Source organism: Malus sylvestris, chromosome 12 (assembly GCF_916048215.2).
Source record: "Malus sylvestris chromosome 12, drMalSylv7.2, whole genome shotgun sequence".
NCBI classification, from domain to species: domain Eukaryota; kingdom Viridiplantae; phylum Streptophyta; class Magnoliopsida; order Rosales; family Rosaceae; genus Malus; species Malus sylvestris.
Window position 1 is genome coordinate 19,371,710 of NC_062271.1, and position 16,443 is coordinate 19,388,152.

The window sequence follows — 16,443 nt, forward strand, 5'->3', positions numbered from 1 at the left end:
TCTTAATAATGCAAATGTGACGACCGATCGTTTCGCTTAACAAGGATCTTGTCACCTTTTACATTTACATCTACCGCCTGCAACTCCGGTTAATCTTCATTGCAAGTTGAGTAAATTGTGAGACTGGATCTAATAAAGAGAAATGCTTAGGAGGCTCTTTCAAAATGAGATTTTTTATGAAGTCTCTCATATCTTATATTTTTTTCACAATATTTTATAATGTTTGCATGGGAATTGTCCAAAAACATGACGTTGCGGACAGTCCATTTTTGAGAGAATCTTTTTAACATTTATCTCTAGTAAAATAGCCTAATAACCATTCGGTCCCTTGGTTTTGACTTCTCCTTTTGGTATTTGGGGTTCAGATTATGGGCTTGTTTGCAATGCTTTTAAAAATGATGAAAAAGTTGTTGGTGAAAATATTATTGGAACCAATTTTTAATAAAAGTGCAAATGAATTATTAAAAAAACACTTGAAGTGCTTCTTGCAAGAAATACATAACTGGTGTTTGTTACAAACATTTCAAGTGCTTTTGGAATTTAAAAATATTTTCTCTAAAAACGCATTCAATCATTTTAAAAATATTTGAATTTAGATGATGCGCCCTAAAACACTTGAATTTTTAATAAAAACATTTTTAGTAGAAGCACTTTTTAAGCACATTTGTCGTGCATAAGTAATTCCTATTGAGTTCTCTGTGACAATTAATAATGTGTTAGTGCATTAACACTTTGATGTAATGATGGTAGGATTAATGAGTTTTATTTTATTTTTATTTTCTTCTTCTTCTCTCATAGGAGTTTTAAAAGGTTCTTTTTCAAACTAATATATTGTCTGAGATGGTATTCAATTAACACATTATCCGTCGGTAAGAAAGTTGTTATTTGTCATGTGGTGTCACCGGTTGCAAGACAAAATCTCACCAACCCATTGGTTGACGTATTATTCCACAAGGGGTATCCTGATCAGTGATCACCACACAATCAAACCAAGTGAGCGTAAAAAACCCTTTAGAGGAGACACAATGATAATCTTTGTGGCAACCAAACCATGATCAAGATACAGGGCCGATGAGGTGCCGGAAAAAAAATCATATTTCCATTGGATTCTTAAACAGCAAGAAAATATTGCAGCTAACTTTAAAGTATGGATAAAAGTATGAACAGGTCCAAAAACTATTCAATATGTTTAAATAGAGTAAAAGACGGATGTGATAAAACAATAGTTTGGTGTCACGATAACAACTTATATAACACACGTACATTGATATTATAGTATTCCATGTCAATGATACAATGCTAAGCGAAAAAACTTACACTTGTAGTTGTATAATTGTATTATTGGCATGGATTACTACGGTGGGAGTGTACCCGTTCAATGTAAGTTCTATAATATAAGAGAGATCCCCAATCTATAAATCAAATTGCAAGGTAAAATAATTCCACCAACACTTCTGATGAATGAAGTTCTTTCCTGATTCTGAGCACTTAAAAACACGAATTCTATGCCACTATGGAAAAACAGGGCATTTCTTGGATCCTAAGCTAGCTGATATGAGCCGGAGTGATGATCTTGGCTCAAACATTAACACTCTCCTCATCTAATTCATCCTGCAAAGCATACCCTTTTTCTTTCATCATCCCCAGCAATCCTTCCAGTGTTTCGTAGATCTCTTCGGTTCTTTCGTTTGATGTGTCCTTCACTATAAAGCTTTGTAACCCCTTACTTGTTTCAATCCAGCTACTGCCAGGAATCTTCCTCAGCCCAACTTCTTTCATTCTCTCCCTGACCTTATCAGCTTCTTCCCATCTCCCAGCCTGTGAATATAAATTCGCCATAATGATGTAATTCCCTGTATTCTCGGGTTCGATTTGAAACAAGCGATGGCAGACAAATTCTCCCAATTCAACATCACGAGAAACTGAAGCCCCATTTAGTAGTGCACCCCAAACTTTAGCACTTGGTTCAACTGGCATTTTGTGGATAAAATCTGCAGCTTCGGTGAGTTTCCCAGCTCGGCTAAGAATGCCTACCATGCAGGCATAATGCTCAACTGAGGGCTGAATGCCATATTCCGGAAACATGGCATCAAAGATTTTCCAAGCCTCATCAACCACTCCAGAATGAGCACAAGCTGTTAATACCGCTGTAATTGTCACTTGATCTGGTTGAATCCCACTATTCAGCATCTCATAAAAGAGGCCAATAGACGTATGACCATCTCCGTGGGATGCATAAGCTGAGATTATTGATGTCCAAATGATTAAGCTCTTACCTTTTGCTTGATCAAAAACCCTCTGTGCTCCGTAAAGCAAACCTGACTTTGCATAAGTATCGATAATGGCAGTTGCAACATAAATATTCCAGTCAAAATTGTTTCTAACAGCATAAGCATGTACTTCCTTCCCAACTTTCAGATTTGAGAAATACGATATTGTGGGAAGAATACTTGACAATGTCACGGTATTTGGTTTGCAACCACATGCCTGCATTTCTCGAATTAAATTCAATGCCTCTTCGTGCTGGTTGTTCTGAACCAAACCTGAAATCACAGCATTCCAAGTACTTAACTTTGGCTTCTTACTATCTCGAAAAACACCCATGGCTTTGTCAACAAACCCGTGAAACATGTACCCCGAAACTAATGAGCCATAAGTGACCTCATCCTTTTCACTCATCTCATCAAATAATTCTTGAGCATAATCCAAGCTACCACATCTTGCATATAGCCCTATAAGAGCATTGCAAACCAAAACATCCATCTCGATTTGATTCTCAATGACAAACTGATGAACCTCCATACCGAGCATAAGATCATTTGACTGTAAACATGCCTGCAACACACTCACCACTGTCAACCCAACAGGCTTAAACTTCTCCAAGCCTAACATCATCCTATACAACTCTTTGCACTCATCATAGTATCCGGCTTGAGAATACCCTGCAATCATCGAATTCCATGACACAATATCTCTTTCCGGCATCCTGTCAAACAAAGCTCTCGCCAAACCTACCTCATCACATCTCGAGTAGTAAGTAATCAAAGAATTAACAACAAAAACATCCGAATCAAACCCACTACGCAGAACAAAACAATGTACTTCCTTAGCCAATTTTGAACCTGAAAGCAAAACCCCAAGAGCCTTCAGCACACAAGTCACAGTAAAATTGTCGGGCTTCGCTTGATCCGAACACGAAGACACCATAGCAGAAAACCACTTCAAGGTGTCGGCGTGCATATTGTTAATGGAATACCCAATGAGCATGGCGTTCCAGGAGAAAGCATTTGGGCGGGGAATTTGGTCGAACACCTTGCGGGCATAGTTGATATTATTGGTTTTGGAGTAGAAATTGATGAGCTTTGAGGCCAGGAAGTTGCCGGGCGTGACGGAGAAGAGGACGAGGCGGGCGTGGAGCTGCTTGGCCTGACGGACCAGGCGGTGCACCGTGCAGTGCTGGATGAAGTGCCCGTAAGCTCCGCAATCGAGCCCGTCGATTCCATGGAGGATCTGAAGGGCACGTTGGACGTAGCCGTTGGTGGCGGCCGAGATTTGAATGTTCAATGACTTTGATAACAACATTCATTTGTTTTTCTCATAAAAGCTTAAGCTTGCTTGCCTTGTAGCTTTCTCGTGCCACCTTTTTTTTAGCATCGTCCTTCGCTGTTTCTTCTTCACCTTTTACAAGAAAAAGAAAAGAAAAAATAAAAGAAAAATAAAATCAATGGTATTTTCCTGTTCTTAGACCATCTCCAACCCTGGGCTAAAAGCCAAATTACCCCCCAGCACGTTGGATTTAAATTTGGACCGTTAAATCTTTTTTTTTACCGTTAGATTTGATTATATTCGATTTAAACCGTTGGATTCAATAAATATATAAATATAAAACAAACAAAAATTGAATGTGGACCGTTGGATTAACCAACGGTCCAATTACCACCACCACCCGATGAAGAAAAGTAGTCGTTAGCTACAGGACAATACCCACTTTTCACTCTCATCCATGGGTCCCAGCAGCTTTTGTGGGCTAAATTTGTGACCTATATTTGCCTTCATTTTAAGTTTTAGGTTTTAGGTTTGGTTTAGGTTTTGGGTTGGAGTGGATTTGGGGGGGGAAAAAAGGGGAAAATTTAGGTTATAGGTCAGGGTTGGAGATGGTCTAAATGGCAAATGCTATTTCTAGGCCAAATACCCCCCAGCTTTCCCCCCGGGCTAAATGCGAAATGTTTATCGGAATTTAAATTTTTTTAGATTAAAATGTTCATAAAATTAATTTACAATAATCTACATATTTATTTTTTAAAAAAAATTGATTTAAGAAAAAAATTTAGGCTAATTTCATTCTTTAATAATTCCGGGCTAAAGTTTTAGGGTAGAAGGGTTGGAGCAGAAAAGATGTTTCTGGGCTAAAAGCTAAATTTTCCGGGCTAAAAAATTTGGCTTTTAGCCCAAGGGTTGGAGATGGTCTTAGGGAGGAAGGAAGATATCCTCTTGTACTTTTGTTGTTGATTTCGTAACTTTTTTCAATGATCTAAATAATGGGTATAGTAACTCCTCAGGTTTGAGGTCTATTTGCAATCTTACCTCAAGTACTATTTTATTTCAATTTCATACAACCGTTACATTTTTCATCCATGGATCTGTTAAATGCTGACGTGACTGCCACATATATGCCATGTGGCTGCCAAATGTCTGTCACGTGGCAAATAAAATAATTTTTTAATTTTTTTTTAAAAAACCTAAAATTGGAAGGAAAAAAAAAAGGGATCGAACCCCTGCAACCCAAAAGAAGAAGGAGGAAGAAGAAGAAGAAGAAGAAGGAAAAAAAAAGAAAGAAAGGGACCGAACCCAGAAGAGAAGAAGAAAGAGGAGGAAGAGAAGAAGAAAGAGGAGGAGGAGGAAGAAGAAGAAGAAGAAAAAAGAAAAAAAAAAAGGGACCGAACCCAGAAGAGAAGAAGAAAGAGGAGGAAGAGAAGAAGAAAGAGGAGAAGGAGGAAGAAGAAGAAGAAGAAAAAAAAAAAGGGACCGAACCAGAAGGAGGAAGAAGAAGAAGAGAAGAAGAAAGAGGAGGTGGAGGAAGAAGAAGAAAAAAAAAATGATCGAAACCCCCTGCAACCCAGAAGAAAAAGGAGGAAGAAGAAGAAGAGAAGGAGGAGGAGGAGGAAGAAGAAGAAGAAGAAGAAGTAGAAGAAAAAAAAAAAAGGAACCGAACCCAGAAGAAGAAGAAGAAGAAGAAAGAGAAAAAAAAAATGGCAGACATGTTTTTAAAAAAAAAAAAATTATTTTATTTTCCATGTGGCAGCCACGTGGCATATATGTGGCAGCCACGTCAGCATTTAACAGATTTATGGATGGAAAATGTAACGGTTGTATGAAATTAAAATAAAATAGTATTTGAGGTATGAAAGTGAAATGTTTTAAAGATGTTGTATAAGATTGCAATAGACCTCAAACCTGAGGAGCTACTATGTAATTTACCCCTAAAGAATTTATATTTAATTTATTATTCATATATCATTCTTGTAAAATTTTAAAAAAAATTCAAAATCATTAAAACATTTAATTGTAATGAAGAGAATAGACGAATATAATTTTTTAAATAAATACTAAAATGAGTACTATTTAATTCAATAATTATACTGTTTTAGATTCAAGTAACTTTTAGAAGAAATGATATTTAAAGAAAAATCTAAAAGATAAATAATTGGTTCGTCGAAATACATTGTAAAACAAACTTTCGAAAAAGTCCACAATTAAGCTTATTTGAAGAATCTCTCAAATAATGTTTTTATTTCATCTTGACTTTTCTTTTTTCTTTTTTAAATTTTTATGAGAAAATAAAATAAATTTTACCTAATTAGGGCAAATGATAGGAAAAAAAAATCTCAAGTGGGAATACATTTTTTTCTCCTCAAAACTCATAAACATAACTAGCATGTGATTAGGGGAGGGTGAGGATCAATTTGACACTTAAAATATAACTAAATTAACTAATATTCATCAATTCGATTTGGTTTGGTTTTGACCAAGATAACCATTGAAACAAAACCAAACCAAACTCTTGTTAATTGGTTTGATTCAATTTTTCGGTCAGTTTGATCCTCTTCAAGACTGAAATAAAAAAAGTTTAACATTTGAAGAGTTGAAATCTTTTGAACATCCACAAATCTCATGCATTCCAATTTGATTTAAAAGGTAAGTTTTTCAGAACATAAAAAGTTTATCAAATCAAATAGAACTAAGTTTCAATTAAATAAAATCTCATGCAAGCAAACGATTTAAATTACAACCTCATATAAGCAAGGATATATATAAATCTCCCAATTGTTAGTTGCCATTACAACTTATATATAATAGGTTGAGACTTATAACATGTGTATGGTAAGACCTTTAAATAACTTATAATAAGTTGACATGTGTAAAATAAAAGGTTATGACACCCTAAAGTTTATTGTGCTTTCTCAAAAACCTCTCAGGTTTGACAAATTACACCAACACCGTTTGAAGTTTTAATTCACGTTCACCTCACCCTTCTCGTAATAAATTTACCTTTACAATTAATTACTTTTTTTTTAACATTATAATTAATTACTTAAACAATAAAAAGCCATTATAAATAAATACAAAAACAAGTCAAACTAAAAATTACATTACACAGTAAAAAACAAAAAATAGCAATACCCTATCCATCTTCTTCTTCCCCTTCCATTTTTTCCTGACCACAAACTATTTTTTTACCATCAATCAACTGTTGAGAATATGAAGAAATCTTGCATGTGTTTATAAGGAGTTGAGTTACTCTTCATGTTGCCAATTAAGGTTCCATCACAAAATCAATTTTTTTTTTAGAAATATAGCCATTTTAAGAATCGCATAATAAAATATAGCCTATATTGAAGTGAAAAAAAAAACTTAATTACGCTTAGGTTAAAACTCTCATCTCCTCCCACCTCTGGTGTTCGTCTCTTGAACTCTCATCTCCATTTCAATTGTTAAAACACAACCACCACATTTCTCTTCATTCAGATGCAATTAAACCAAATGTTTGCTAATCAAACGCGGAAGTGCCAAACCCATTCATTCCCACATTGAGATAATCTTTCAACCTCCATTTTAGATCGAGAAAACTTCTTTGCAAAAAGATATTTTTTTTATAAGAACAACACACATAAACAAAAATCATTTAATATAATAGAAGATGATATTCAAGATATGGATAAAAATAAGTATAGAAAATATTTTGATTGGAGAATTCTCAATTTTTGTGTTAAAATGAAGGTCGATATTGAGGCTTGGATCAATATTGAATGTAACAAACACTAGTTGCAGTACTAAATGAAGAAAACACTCTGTGCCAGCAGCCGCGATAATACAGAGAATGCAAGCGTTATCTGGAAGAATTGGATGTAAAGCGTCTGTTGGTGGCTTTTTAAGTCCGCAAATTACCCAAACCATGTAAAGCATCCGTTCTGAGTCCTTTGTACCCCTTGCGGATGCAATTGCAGCAGCTAAGGTGAGAAAGAGGAGGAAAAAATTCACAAAGCTATAGAAGGTTCATAGTCAGCAGTGTCGAACACAGTGCTGAGCTTTTATACGAGTTGACTATAAATTCTCTCCTAGTTTTCAAGTAGGTCCTTTCATTTTAAGGGGACTCCTTGGAGGTTTGAGTCTGGATCACGTCGCCTGACCTTAATTATAAAAAGGTTGATGAGCCATTGACATAAAATGTGGCATGTAACTTAGGTACATCTTCAAGGCTTTTGCTTGTACTTTATATGTTGTTTATTTAATTCGAATGGTTTGAGTGTGAGATGTTGGTTACTCCAGCTTCTCCATCCTTGGTGTAATTAGGGTTTTAGAATCGATAAAAAAAACTTGTTTTTCTCTATAAGAGCTATTAGGGTTTTAATCGAAATGAATGTAGCATAAACAAGGAGTGATGGTAATGTTTAATTATAGTGTATAGATTTATTAATAAATTTTAATTTTATTATTAATTTCATCTTGTACTTGATGATAATTATGCAAGAGAATAAAAAATTTATTAATATTTAAAATTTAGTTTGAGTGTAGAAAGAGGTTAGATGAGTTTAAAAAAAAATTTCCCTTAAACATTTTCAGATTGTTATCCGTAATATCGATTTATCTGAAACGAGAACCTCTGTTGTCTAAGAATGCATCTGTTCTTGGTAGCGGCCATTATTCTGCCATCACGCTCTGCATTGTGAAATCTTCCCTCTTAAGTCTTAACCCGTTCAATTGTTAAATCATTTTGACACCATGGTTTGGAATTGGGTTACTTAAAAGAAAAATAGCAGAAGGATCATGATTTTCCTAAGATTTTACAGAAAATCATGGCTGAGTGTCAATTCAATTTGACAACCATATGTTAATTAGCATACTGTTCCCACAAAACACATTGACACAGAGAGAGAATCAGTTACGAATCCTCTCGACTCCATTCTAGAGAGAGAGAGATGACAAAATCTTTTTAAATTTTTATGATATGAATTTTCCTCGATCTAAGCATGGAAGTTACAAGATTGTAGATGCAAATTTCTTCCTCTTTGATCTTGGACAAAATTGCACCTACAAAATAAATAACACCTTTGGTTATGGCCACAAGCTTCACGCGCCTATGATGAATGGGGGGCTTTGGCCGAAGAACTTCCGATGTCAAAGTTAGAATTTATAGAGAAATAGTGTTTAGAGAATTTTGGGATTTTTGCAAGAGTATTGGAATTAGTGTTTGGTGAAAATGGGAACCAATATATAGGAGAGGAAGGGTGTGGCCGGCCATTAGGCCAAGGATGAGTTATTTTGGGAGGTTATGGAGATAATGGACTAGTTATTTTGGGGGGTTATGGAAATAATTGGCTAGTTAATTAGCAAATCATAATAACCTAATTAACTAGCTATTTGAATGTCATAAAAGGGGAAGAAAATGGTAGCAAAAAACAGAAAATAAAAGGCATGGCCGACCCTAGTGGGTAACCGGCCTTTGGTAAGTTTTTTGGTTATAATTTGGTGGTTTAATTGATAATTAAGGGATTGATTAGGTAATTAATCCCTTAATTAGTCAATTTTAGGAAATATGAAAGGAATATATTATTTAGCTAATTTATTAGCTAAATAATGGAATATAGAACATATAGAATGAATTAGATTTTGGGAATTACCTTATAGAAATGATTTGGTGAAATAGGTTTTAAATTGTTACCTATTTTGGGCACTTTTGACTTGGTTGAAAGATGATTCTCCGCTACTCGCGCGTAGGAATCCCAATGTGCCTTAAGGGTATTCTTGTCATCTTTCGTCCAAAAAACCACATGGCGCCTAGTGAATATTTTTGGCTCCACAAATGCCCCCACACCTGTTGGGCTGCTCGCAGAAAAGGGCAGCAGGTGTAGAGATCTTCTTGCTTTAGGAAACTTAGGACTGCTTCTTATTTTGATGTAGATTCTCTCTTTAATAGGAAATTAGATCATTCTAGGAAAGGGAAATAAATTTCTCTCAAAGCCTATTTAAGTCCACCTTAAGTGGGTTATTAAATCAACTTTGGAGAGCGATTTATTATACCCTACAAGAGAGAGATAGCTTAGAGGATATTTGTTCCCCTTTCTCTATTAATCTTCTACATCTTGCCCGTGCAAATGACTGTCTTTCGTTTCTTTCTTCATCTTCTTCGTGCTGCATTGAGGTAAGAAAAAATTAATTTTCCTTGTCTTCTTCTTGGATGGTGTGACCGCGAGGCAACCGTCGAGGTGGTGCGGCACGTCGGCTGGCATGGGCCAGGAGTTGGCTCGACATGGGCCGATGAGGTATTGTGGCAGGGACCACTGCTTTAAGCTGCTCGATTTGGCTAGAACCAAGGGCAGCTTGTGTGGCAGGGGCCACGGATTGTGGCGCTGGGGCGCAGTACTAGGCGAGTCACATGGCTTATGTCATTTTAGGCTTTTGGACATGACGCGAGCTAGGCCGGTGATTGAGAGAAATGAAGAGATTGCGGGCCTCATGAGCTGCTGGAATGTTGGGTTGAACTCCCCTGTTAGGTACCACGAATGGCGTTGGCTACTTTAACTCTTTCGTCAGGAGAAACGTGGACTGTTCCCAAAAGAGGAGGTGAATAGGATCAAGGCGGATGCATTGGCTCGTTCAATCACTGTTGTGGATCTTGGTGCAAGTGAAAGTGGGAAAAGGGATCTTCCCTGCCTGCTCAAGAGATGCCGGCTGAGAAAAACAACCAAAGACTTCTTTCACTCATGCGGGTTCACCGACTGCCTCCAGGTTTGTGATTAACTTGACTTTTTTCAAGGAGACGAAAAATGAGGCTGCTAGATCTGAGCATGTGGCGCCTGCCATGTCAAGAATGGTTAGTGCGATTGCTGATTGGATTGTTCGGCATAAAGGTCTTGTCATGCCTCTAGTGCCGAATTTTGTACCAAGACGTTTATTGGGAGCTAAGTCTGGTTCACCTTTGGAGAGGCTTGCTATTATGAAGAGTGATAAGGTGGACTCTGCTACTAAAGTGGCGCCAAGGCCCATTCCTTATGCTGCTGAAACTGATTCGCCTGCTGGGAATGAGGAGACTGCTCGTGTAGGCAGCTGTGAGAAATCCACTAAGCCTGCTTTTGGGAAAGCTACTGAGATCTATGTGCTTTTGAAACCATATCTCTTGAAAACATGTACGTTTATGCCAAGTTTATTGATGACGTCAGAAGGTGTTTGCCCAAGCTTGTTTGCGAAGCATACGACCCAATATAGAAGGATTTCTTTGCTTGCTATGATTCAGATATAGCAAGGCTGCTAAGGAGATGGCAAATATTATGTCAGATTCTGAGCTCGTTGTTTTGAAGGGGTCTAATATTTCTGCCCCCACCTCTTTGCATCTTGAGATCACTCGCCAAGAGATCGTTGACTTGAAGACTAGGCTTGACGCGATCCAAGTTAAGCATGAAAATGCAGAGAATGAGATCGGATGTCACATAACTTAGATTCAAGATCTTAAGCATGTTGTTTCTGAACTTCGTTCTGCTGCAAAAGATGAAGAGTTGATTGTTGCTTATAACCAAGTGATCCACTTCAAGAAAATCATCGATAGGCTTGAACCCAAAGTGTTGGAACTTCAAGGCGTACTGAAGATCAACGAAAGTCTGAAGAAGGAAGTGGATGAGCTGCAGAGCATCCACGTTGGTCTGCTCGAGGAGGATGAGTAACTGAAAGGTGAAAAGGCTGTGCTCGGGGTTTCGAGACCTTCTCTATTTCTCTGGAAGACTTGCTTGATTTTACTTTTGAGGCTTCTATTGGTGAAGTAGTTGGAGAAGTTAGTGCCCAGGCTGGGGCAGCCGGGGGTGAAGCATCGGATGATATCGCTGCTAAGAGCGTCGCGGCTGCTGAAGGTGTGGCGGCCGAGTAGTCGTGGGATGTCCAAGCTGCTATAGTCTTCTAGATAGCTTTTAGGATTTTAATTGTTTTTCCTTGTAGCTCTTGTTTTGCTTGAACTCCTTCGGCCTTTACTAGTTATTTATAAACATGTTTTCCTTAGCTTTTCTTCATCTTCGCTTCTTTTATTCATGCCCTAACCTTTAGACTTGATAGACCAGTGGCAGGCATGCTACTTTTTTATAAGCAGACAAGCCTGCGTAGCCTATGCAGCCGTAGGTGTTGGTGTAGAACTTTGCAAAGTTGTTAGCCATAGGGTTGGCAACCGGATGCCTTACTTACAGAAACAGACAAGTCCGCGTAACCACTAGGCTATTAACCTTGACTTTCTCCAATTCCGTAGGTTGCGTAGCAAGTATCACAACACTTTAGGACTTGATGTAGGTTGTTCTGCGCTTGGCAGAGGTGAAGCTTATCGACTACGTAACATGTCGGCAGTGGATAAAACTTCATATATACGTGCTAGCTTGTTTAACCTTTCACAAGAATGTGCGGTTGTATAAGTCTAGCGTGGTTTTACTGCTTGAAGGGCAAACCGTAGGCAGTCTTCTAGAATCCGTAGGCTACCTTAGTGCACTCGATAGCAGCTTTAGGGCCAGGGCAGCCGTCTGTAGGGCGTACTGCATAATGTGCCCCCTCCGTCTCTGGGGTCCGGTTCCCCACGGATTAGGCCAAGAGACCCAAAATCCTTTAGTTAGCTAAGCCTTGAAAAAGACCATTATGGCTACTTTTAGGAATCCGGTGCAAGCCATCGTGCAACTAGTTATACTAGGGCAGCCAGACTCATCCACGTCTGGATATTCGGAGTGTAAAGTTTATCCTCCCGTCTTGGAGAGCTAACCCATATGGGTGTCGGGGAATTGGTTTACCCTCTTGCACTGGAGAGCAATTAGTTTACCCTCTTGCACTGGAGAGCATGATTGGTCTATCGGGGGGCGCAATTCCTGCGATGAGTCCCTAAGTAAGGCGCAGTTTTCTTTTGAAGTACATGAGTGATCATTTGTTGTAAGCATGCAACCGAGCCAAGTTGTGATTACTTTTGAATTTCTCATTAAAAAAACGAGTGAAAGGAACGAGAACTTAGCTGTAAGGTAGGAACTGCATAACAATTGGATAGTCCTCGGCTTGTGAGGTGGTGCCCGTCGAGCTTCTTGAGTCTTCGGGTTTTGTTGTAGCGGGAGGTCACACATGGTACTTTTTCAGATTGTAGGCCATCCATTGTTTTTCAATTTTTTTGCCGTTTCATGGTGGCGAGGGTGTAATTACTCTTGCCACCTATTCTGCTGATCTTGTATGGACCTTCCTAGATGGGATCCATCTTTTTGAAGCCTTCTTTGTGGGCAGTGATGAAGGCTTTTCTTAGAACTAGATCTTTGGGTTGAAACTGCCGGATCTTGGCCATTTCGTTGTAGCTGGGGAGGAGTTGTTGCTGGTAGGCTACTATTCAAGTATTGGTCTGTTCACGCTTCTCCTCTGCCAGATCTAAACTTGTGGCCATTTCCTTACCGTTCGGTTGTTCGTCTTTTGGTGGTGCGATATGCCCATAGACATCCGAAGAGTATGTTTAGCCATTTTCCCTTATTGTTGGTGAGGGATTTCTTGAGGCAGTCGATGATCGTCTTGTTGGATACTTCAGCTTGCCCATTGCCTTGAGGATATCTCGGCGTGGACATGTGCTGCTAGATGTCATATTCTTAAGACACTTTTGTACTAACTCCTTAGCATCTTGGTGCATGGTAGGGCAATAGTAGCCCGCGTTAAGAGCCTTATATGCTAAGGATTAGCCTTCACAGTGGTTTCTACATACACCTTCGTTGATTTGATCTTAGAACTTTCAAGTCGTCGGAAGGCGCTAGGCAGCATATATGTGATCCGGTGTGGGATCTTTGGATGAGAATGCTATGACACTTAGGATGTTGGCTCCATCTTTATGCTTGGCTTGTCAAGATATTCCACCGGAATAGAGCATTTTTAGTTGGTGATCGAGTGCGGAGCCTAGGCCGGCTAGTACGTTTGTATGGACGTTGTTTGCTCGGGGAACTTGAGTGAGAGTTTAAGTCTGAAATGCCTTAAGCTGCTTACGTACTTTCTCTAGGTACTACGTCATCGACATGCAAATACCAGAAATCTCCATTGAGGGAGCATGTGCAGCTAAAGTGTGCTCAGCTGCCTTCGGGGAGCCGTTGGGCCGCTCTGTTGCATTGTTAAGGCTAGGTGTGAAGGCGCGGTAGGGAGTCGTGGGGCTGGGGCCATGTTACATGTAGCAGGAAATGCTCAATTTCTGACTCTAGAGCTGAATAATGGAGCAAAGGTTGGCTAGGGCCGTGTGACGCTTAGCAGGAAGTAGTGCTCAATTGCTGATACATGTTGCTTTTATGGAGAATCTTCTGGGGCGACGAGGAAAAAACTTGCTTTTGAATGTTCCTTCCAGTGTTCATCTACCCTTGGTGTGTCTTTTGAGACTAGTTGTTGCGCTCGTCAGGATTCGGTGGAATAGTGCATCATGATGATGACTGCGTACGTTTGAAGATAAAACTTGAGCTTTTAGGTTACAACAACTATCGCCAAAGTTAGCTTTTGAATTTTTGATAACATCAATGAGAGCTTTTACACTGTGGAATACAACTGATAGCATCGAGGAAAGCTTTTAAAATGTGGAATACAGGTAGTCGGGCCCCTAGCTCTTCTCGTATGATGGTAGAGCTTATTGCTGGTCTCGATATCATCAAACACGTGAATAAGTCCTCCGCTGCTTCCGATTTGGATAGTAGAGATGTGACGTTGGGTACTTCTTCAAGTCTTTGAATGTGCATTGGCAAGCCTCGTCCCAAAGTGCATGCTTATCTGCTAGAGTGAAAGAGTCTGCCAGAGTTAGATCTTCTTTCATGATCAATTTTCCGAATAGCGGGTGGTTTGCTGGAAGTCATTTTTGGAAGGCTGCTTTAGCTATCGAGTCATTGCATCGGCCTATCTTTACCTTCTCTACTTTGAACCTCCTCACATAGTCGCGAAGCGACTCCTTTGGGTACTTCTTGACGTCGAATAAATGGTCATACTTCTTTTTGATCGAGCAATAGGATGAATATTTTTTGGTGAAAATCAAAGAAAGTTCGTAGAAATTTCGGATGGATTGTGGCGGCAGGTTGTAAAACCAATTTTGCGCCTCGCCTTGTAGAGTGGTGGCGAATATCTTACACATGAGATCATCGTTGTTTCGATAAAGGTTCATTGCGCTTTGGTAGCGCTTTAAGTGTCTCTCCAGGTCTTCATCCCCTTTGAGAAATGTGAAATGTGGCATGCTGAACTCGCATGGAGGCTCTGCCTGCTCGGTCTCGTCCGTGAAGGGTGACCTGCTTATGTTGGTCATGTTCCGTCGTAGTGCCTCGTCGGTGACCTCGTTGCGCTGGAAATCGTGTAATCGCTTGGTCAAAAGTCTCTCTACTTCTTCCTAAATTTGCCTTTGTTAGGGGTAGCGGAGCTCTCAGCTGCCCCCAGCCATGACTTGCTGGTCTAGGCTGCTCTTCCATGTGTTTGGCTCGTCTATACCGCGAATGCAGTGCATGTGGTGTGTTCCTAGCAGGCGAGCGAGTTCTTCGCAGGCTGCTGGTTGAACTTGAGCTGGATTGAGTGACTGTTTCTCTCCGTCCGTCGTGCTGCCTACTCCGATGTGAGGTGAAGGATGCTCCTTGCGGGCTTAGCCAAGAATGAACACTTTGCCTATAAGGTTGCTTATGTTAACTATCGGAGCATGACCCCAACTATGAATGTATGCTCATCCGTGGGCCTAGTCGAGAGTGCACGCTCCTTCGCCCGTTAAGACGGGAGTATACGCTATCTCAGGGGCCCAATCGGGAATGTACACTGCCTGAACGCTCGGCTTGTGGCTGGTCGAGTGGCTGCTTGTCGGGACACCGTTGGAAAGGTTCGTCTGCCCTTGTCCTACTTCGGGATACCTCGTCCGGGGCACGTTGGATCCCAGTGCGTTGCAAAAGTTGATTCACCAGGGTTGTCTGTTGTGTAAGGGCGCTCGTCAACTCTATGACTTGTCGAGACAAGTGTTGTTCGCCATTTGGATTGGAAGAGCTTGGAAGGAATGCGCCTCATTGGGCGGTGGAAGGGTGGTAGACTCCGTGCGCGAGATTTGAGTTGGGAAATGTCAAATCCGCGAAAAAATGTGGTGAGAATGCCCCTGGCTCGATGGTAAGTCTGGATGGTTGAGATAGTCTTAGGCCGACTTGGGCTGCTTGGAAAGCCACGGAAGCAGGCTGGGCCACAAGAGCAGGCTGCTCGACTGGAGCAGGCTGGGCCACGGGAGTGAGTTGCTCGTTAGGAGCAAGCTGGGTCACGAAAGCAGGCTGCTCGGCAGGAGCAGGTTGGGCCGTGAGAGTGGGCTGTTCGACGGGAGCAGGCTAGGCCACGGGAATGGGCTGCTCGACGAGAGCATGCTGCTTAGTATGTGTTGCATGCGAATACGAGGCTTGGGCTCGGGCCCGTGCAAACTTGGATGGCATGGCTTGAGCCATGGCCTTGGTGCCGTGAGCCTTGGATGGCACAGCTCGGGCCGTGGTGAAGGCACCATGGACCTCGCCACGGGTGGCTACCCACCGCGGTGGTTCCCATGGTGGAAACTCGTGGTGGTGGTGCTGCACGACTTATTGTCGCTTTTAGCCTTTTTGTGCGAGAGTCTTCTACGAGTATGGATTTCAACTCTCAATGAAAGCACCAATTTATGGATGCAAATTTATTCCTCCTTGATCTTGGACAAAATTGCACCTACAAAATAAATAATACCTTTGGTTATGGCCACAAGCCTCACGCACCCACGATGAATGAGGGGGCTTTGGCCGAAGAACCTCCGATGCCAAAGTTAGAATTTAGAGAGAAATAATGTTTAGAGAATTTTGGGATTTTTGCAAGAGTATTGGAATTAGTGTTTGGTGAAAATGGGAACCAATATATAGGAGAGGAAGGGTGTGGCCGGCCATTAGGCCAAGGATGAGT

The 16,443-nt window shown here is 40.4% G+C and overlaps 1 protein-coding gene across 1 annotated transcript; it reads right to left on the reverse strand.

The window, feature by feature from the left end:
- Nucleotides 1-1,208: 1,208 nt before the first annotated feature.
- Nucleotides 1,209-3,733, reverse strand: LOC126593243 (pentatricopeptide repeat-containing protein At2g37310). Its single transcript, XM_050259240.1, has one exon. The coding sequence runs from the start codon at nt 3,580-3,582 to the stop codon at nt 1,579-1,581; it is 2,004 nt and encodes a 667-aa protein (XP_050115197.1). The 5' UTR covers nt 3,583-3,733; the 3' UTR covers nt 1,209-1,578.
- Between the last annotated feature and the right edge of the window lie 12,710 nt (nt 3,734-16,443).

Excerpts from the sequence above, each read along its gene's own strand:
- LOC126593243 (XM_050259240.1), bottom strand. The coding sequence starts at position 3,582 with ATGTTGTTATCAAAGTCATTGAACATTCAAATCTCGGCCGCCACCAAC.